General features: G+C 40.8%; 1 protein-coding gene across 1 annotated transcript in view; it reads right to left on the reverse strand.

The window, feature by feature from the left end:
* Positions 1-1,171: 1,171 nt before the first annotated feature.
* LOC123508856 (glutamate carboxypeptidase 2-like) overlaps positions 1,172-6,823 on the reverse strand; it is a 26,052-nt gene continuing 20,400 nt past the window's right edge. The window contains exons 15-16 of the mRNA XM_045262825.1: positions 6,671-6,763; positions 1,172-2,536 (exon numbers count right to left, since the gene is read on the reverse strand). Of these exons, the coding sequence (XP_045118760.1) occupies positions 2,338-2,536; positions 6,671-6,763 (292 nt within the window). The 3' untranslated portion in view covers positions 1,172-2,337. The remainder of the gene's footprint in view (positions 2,537-6,670; positions 6,764-6,823) is intronic.

A 6,823-nucleotide genomic window follows, 5' to 3' on the forward strand; every position in this document is an offset into this window, starting at 1 on the left:
TAATCTTCATAATGGTAATATTTGTAAATCTATCGTCTATTACTTGTATGTTGCTTCATTTTTTTAAAGGAATTTAGCACGTGTTGTATTTTCATTTTCATTTTTTTATATTTATTTACCAACATTCACAGGAGAGGAAGCATCGTTAATGGAGGAGAAAGTTTAATTCACGAGTTTTATGAAAGGAGGTTGTGTTAAAGTTTGTTTCAGGGTCATGAAAACACAGGCTTATTGTGGTAATAAATACGTTTTATTCTTTACTTTCAGCTTTGCGAATAAATAACATGAAATAACGATGTAAATATGACAGAAGGGGTGATACAAGATGATAATGATAGCATATATATTTTCTTTTTCAATTTTTTTTTTGTGTGTACGGTGAGAATGTGTGTGTGTGTGTGTGTGTGTGTGTGTGTGTGTGTGTGTGTGTGTGTGTGTGTGTGTGTGTGCGTGTGTGTGTGTAAAGTCCTGTTTCTCTATTTGTATTTGCCCAGTTTTCCCTTTTGGTGTGTGTGTGTGTGTGTGTGTGTGTGTGTGTGTGTGTGTGTGTGTGTGTGTGTGTGTGTGTGTGCAGTGGCGTGTCTATCAGTACGTAGTGTTTACCTTTTAGTTTTCGTGTGTATTTAATCTTATTTTTCTGCACTCTGTTTGTTGGGCCAGTCGTGTGTAGCGTTTGAAAGGAGCTCTCGAAAATTATTTCTTCCTATCTCTCTTCCTGTACTCTCTCTCTATATATATTCCCTCCTTGTTTTTCCTCCTTCAATTCCTCTCTCTATTTCCCTCTTTCATTCCTCTCTCTTTCCCTTTTGTTTCGTTTCTTTCCACTTGTGTCTATTCTTTTGCTTTTCTAGAGTATACTATCCAATATTCGTTTAAGTATCTTTTTTTTTTTCTGTCCACTGTTTTTTCCTTCCCTGCAGCACGTTCTCCTCTCCTCCACTGCTTTTTGTTCTCTCCATCGTGCTCTCTCATCTCCTTTATTCCTTTCCTGTTCTCCTCGCCGCCCTTTTCTCTCTTCCTCCCCTTGTGTGTTCTCTTATTCCTTCCTTCTCTCTAAATCCTTCCAATACTCCACTTCTTGTTCCTTCCTCCTTCCTTTATCTCTCCCGTTCCCTCCACCTCTCATCCCTTCCATTAGCCTTCTCTTCTCTCCACCACTATCGTCCTTTCATCCATCCTTTCTCTCCCTTCCTTCTCCATTTTCTCTCCCTTTCCTCCCATATCTTCTCGTTCTCTTCACTTCTATCTCCTCCCTTCCCTTTTTAGTCCCTGTACTGGCTTCTACTTCCTTTCATTCACTCATTCTTTCCTCCTCCTCTTATTTCTTCCATCTCTCCAATTTCTCCCCATTTCATACACTTTTCCTTAACTCTTATTCTACTTCCTCCACTACCAGCTATTCACACATCCTTTCCCTCCTCTTCCTTCTTCCATTCCTTCCACTTCACAATCGGGCATATCTCAGGAGGCCAAGCTCAAGTTCATTCCCAGACATATCCACAGTCAATAAATAACACTACAACGCTCTCCAACTCGCCTGGGAATCGCTGTACACTGCTGAATGCCTAATGGGAGAATACATAACCTGCCGCTGGAGATGATAAGGCAGTTTGATCAAGGACGTGGGCAGTAAAACAGATAAGACAGGGGTAAGAAGATAGGAGTAATTAGCAAGGGTTAATGTGACAGGGAGAGTGAGGTAGGGTAATGATAAGAGGGTAATAACACAAATAATGACACAGGTAATTAGACAGGGGTGATACAGCAGGGACGTAAAAAAAAGACAGGGTTAAAAAAGAAGTGTAATAAATTAGTGTAAACGAGAGACATAGAGACGTACAGCAAAACAAAATCTGACAGCACAGAAGACAGATAACGGAGGTAAACAAACACGACAGGTTCGATTTGGGCGTCCCCTGAAGAAAACATGGCCGTATTTCTGTTGTGTTTTCTGTTTGAGAGAAAATATAGATACTAATGAAAAAAAAATACACCTCTAGAATATTCACAGTGTTTCTCTGCGTACCTCACTTCCAGCAGATTCTGTGTATATTTCTGGCATCGCTCCCTCCAACTAGGTCAGTCGTGCACTCACAAAGTTGTTTTTCTCTCTTCCTTCACACATCCCATCCACTTCTCGTGTCCTTTCCTCCCTCCCCTGCCCTGCTCTTCCACCTCCACAGCAACACCATTCCTCTTCCTAACCCTGTCACTCCTTTCCTTACAAATATTTCGTGTTTTTAATATACGGTGTTGCTGGTCCAGAACTACAAAGAATGCTTAATGTGCCACCCTGTGTGATAAGTGTTACTAAAATATTCCTATAATTCAACACTGTTATAGATACATGAAATCCTTTAGGTTGATGACAGCGGAGTTGACCACGTATTGCAGGATGGAGAGTTGTTGTTTCACTCCCTCCCACTCCTCCTCGCAGTTCTTCTTGCAGTGCCGCGCCTCCCACAGGGCATCACGGACCCCCGGGGCGAGCCATCCCTCATATTGGTTGTGCAAGCTCGTGCCAAACATCATATTCCTGTAAAGAAGGTTGTGATGAGTGTGTGTTGGTTTGATGTGCGTATTCTTATCGAGGGACTTGAAGGGACTGTATAAAATTAATTGAATAAAAAAAACGACAATATTTCACTGGTTGTGCAAGCTCGTGCCAAACATATTCCTGTAAAGAAGGTTGTGATGGGTGCGTGTTGAGTTGACGTGTGTATCTTTATTCAAGGGACCAGAAGGTGACTGCATATATGGAAATTAAAAACGAAGGATTATAAAGAACGATACTATTTCACTGGTGGTGTAAGATTGTGCCAAACATCATGTTCCTGTAAAGAAGGTTGTGTCGAGTGTGTGTTCAGTTGATATGTATATCTTTTTACAAGGAATTGCATATATGGAATTAAAAACGAAGGATTATATAAAAAAAAAAAACGACAATATTTCACTGGTGGTGCAAAGATTGAGCCAAACTTCATATTCCTATAAAGAGAGTTCTGAGGAGTGTTTGTTAAGTTGACGTGTATAGTTTTAATTTATCTTTGTTTAAGGGAATAAAAGAAATTACATAAAAGAAATTAAGGAAAAGGATTGGAAAGAGCAACAACATAGTAATGGTTGTGGATATTGAGTTGCTGTGTATTTTTTTAAGGGATTAGAAGGGATTACATGAGAATAATTAAAAAGAGGAAGTATTAAAAAGAACACCAATATTTTACGAAGCTGTTTGGGTACACTACAGTATACACCATCCAAAGTTTTTATTTCTAAGCGATTACAAGGGATTTAGAAAGAATAACACAGACTTTTACTAAGCTGTTTGGCTGCACCACACAACACCACAGTATTTACGTAAGAAGAACCAACACAAAATGATGTGATTGGCATTTACTGCAGTGTTCTTACAAAACGGTATAAAGTGCTTTTTGTATATATATAAGAGGGGAAATCTGGCTAAAGACAGCAAAAACGATTACACAAAGAAAGCTCATACGCCAGTTCCGCAGCAGGTCCGAGATTGTTAGCTGAATGAATGTGATAAACGCCTTGAAACCTTCCTTTTAACCCTTTCAGTACTGGGACACATTTTTACCTTGAAATTTGTTTAGGATTAGACCCTTTTATTGACATTAGGAAGGGTCGGTGGAGGTCAGAAGATTAATGCCACAGTCTTCACTATTTTTATCCCCCATATAAGTTTTTGAAGCTGTAGAAAATCGTCATATAGTCTCCAGAATGAATATAAAAACGCGTCATGGTGCTCAAATGGTTAAATGCGTTATTTGTTATAAGTAGATGGATATACAGAAGCAGGTAATGATAATGTGACGTACTTGTTGTGTCGGTGGAGCAGCGCTGTTAGTTTTTGATCCAAGCAAAAGTTAAAGGGACAGCAATGCGCCTTTAAACACGTCAAGATTAATTATGTCCCAGGGTGATAAAGCTTTGTGTTTAGTGGTGAGAAGTTTTGCGGTTAAAGTGCCACGGAATTCTGTTAACGATGGTTCCAAGAAGTTACGGAGCGCCTCCTGTCACTTCAAAATGACCTTTGCTTACGAGCTGATAAGGTCTAATGTTTACTGCTTCGGGGTTTTGTGATTAAGAGCTATTGGATTCTCTTAATTGAGATTCCATGCAGCAAAAGGAAAAAAATCAAATCTATTGTTTAAACTGTGATTTTAACCTTATTTACTTGAATGTCTTTTTAAATTTCTTTGCAATTTTATGATGTGTAAGTTGTAAGCACAGAAAATGGTTGCTTATGACACGAGGAAACGTTGGAAGAGTGGAAATTTAACCTTCGTTGACGTGAAAGTGAGCTGTATTTTCCAGTGCGTTAGTGAGTTGGGTTGAGTGGCCCAGAGCTTCGTAATTAAAACTCCATTGACATCTACTGCTTATGAGGCGTTACAAAGGTGCTAAAGAGGAGGAAACGACCCTTGAAGTACGCGGAAACAGACCGTATTAACCTTTGCAGTAGAGCTTAGTGTCGAGTGTTGTTAAGTGTAATTAAAATCTGTATCAACGTAAACAAGCGACAAAAAGGGCACGTAATAAACCTTCTTTACGTCATCTAATGCTTGGTGTTTTGCCGCCACTCCCATGAAGGTGTTAATTAAAGGTGAGATTCGTGGAACCTGGCGATAATAACAGCAGGAAGACACAGACCCTTCCCTTTACCTTTGCATCTGTTACGTCTCCTAATACCTGGTGCTTAGCGATGGGTCGTCAGCACAGGTACTAATTAAAGGTGGGATTCTATGTAATTAGGGGGAAATAAAAAAGTGTGACGGTAGTTTTTCGTTTCTCATTTTTTTCCGGTACTTGGTGTGTAGCGAGCACTCGTCAGTATTAATTAGGAAGGTGAGATTCTTTTTAATTAGACGAGCGTAAATCTGAGAAAAAGAACAGCCTGTCTTTTATATGGGAGAATAGAAAAGAACCATCTCTCTTTTTATATTAGAAAATAGATTTGTCTGAGATTTACTTGTCTTTAGAGGTATTAGGGAGATGCATATTCCCTTCTTTGAAATTACTGTTTTGTTGTGTGATTTCTCTTATTCCTTTTTTTCGTTTTAGCTTCACCTCTTCTGTATCCAACTAAGGAAAACAATTCCAACGATGCGCTAGTGTACATAAATCTGAGAGTGGATGGAGTTTGCGTGTTCATAAACGCAATTCAAGATAAAGAAAAAACAATAATTACACTTTCCGCGTCGCTACGAAAAAGAAAAGTCACGGTGATGGAGATAGATCTACACACACACACACACACACACACACACACACACACACACACACACACACACACACACACACACACACACACACACACACACACACACACACACACACACACACACACACACACACACACACACACACACACACACACACACACACACACACACGTCATGCAAACACCTCCTTCCTTTGAAATCTGTATATTTCCTTGATGGAGGGAAATTAAGGGACATAAAATTAGCCAAAGTGTCCATTACCCATTTTCTTCGTCGCCTGGACCGTGTGATGTAGAAAACGGAACACGCAAAGGTGAGCCACTGACACGCTGCGGGGGATGCACGCGAGGGTGAGGGAAAAAAGAGGGGAGGGAAAGAGAGAGAGGTGAACAGATGAGGCTTGAAGACAGAAGGGAGGGAGGAAGGAGAAGAGGAAGGTAGATAAAGGGACGGAAGGTTGAGAGGAGAGAATAGTAAGCAGTTTTTGAGGTTGAGAGAGAGAGAGAGAGAGAGAGAGAGAGAGAGAGAGAGAGAGAGAGAGAGAGAGAGAGAGACACGTCAATGAAGATTACGAAAAATAGAAACACCACACAATGGGGAGAGGAGGAAGACGAGGAGTAGAAGGAGAAGGAGGAAGAGGAGGAAGAGTAGATGAAGGAGGAGGAGGAGGAGGAGGAGGAGGAGGAGGAGGAGGAGGAGGAGGAGGAGGAGGAGGAGGAGGAGGAGGAGGATACAAAAAACAACATATATTTTACAACCATCACGAGACTGTCTGTGATAAACTCGGCTATCTAATCTATCTAACATGGAGCGAAGTGTGATATGGAAGACAGTAAGAACAAAAGCTCCTCTCCAGTCACCAAGAAGACGCAGATCACCAAGTCACGAAGGAAAAAAGAAAGTTGACTTACTATCCGATTTAAATTAAGGAAACACGATAATAAAGACGAAGAGAGAGAAAGGAAGAAGTGGTGATAAAATAAAAACTCACCAAGACACTTACAGTCTAACACAAACCGAGGAAAAGGATAATGAAAACGAAGGTTCCTCCCCATCTACCCATTCACCTAAACACACACACACACACACACACACACACACACACACACACACACACACACACACACACACACACACACACACACACACACACACACACACACACACACACACACACACACACACACACACACACACACAGAGTTACAGTAAAACACCAATCACCACAAGCAAAGCCACTGAAAACTGACAAAAAATAAGATAAACCCAAAGATTCCTCCCAAACACACACACACACACACACACACACACACACACACACACACACACACACACACACACACACACACACACACACACACACACACACACACACACACACACACACACAGATTACAAGTAGTAGCAGTAAAATCACCACTCACTTCATGTAAGGCCGCTGAAAACTGCCCTCGGTGAATATGTAACTCTTCTCTATTGCCATGAGCTGGTCGTTAAGTTGACGTGCCAAAAGGGGACTGCAGGAGGCGGGAGGAAGAAAAAAGAATTAACGCCATTTTCCCTTGCTCTTGTCCCCT

This window comes from Portunus trituberculatus, chromosome 25, assembly GCF_017591435.1.
Source record: "Portunus trituberculatus isolate SZX2019 chromosome 25, ASM1759143v1, whole genome shotgun sequence".
Taxonomy (NCBI): domain Eukaryota; kingdom Metazoa; phylum Arthropoda; class Malacostraca; order Decapoda; family Portunidae; genus Portunus; species Portunus trituberculatus.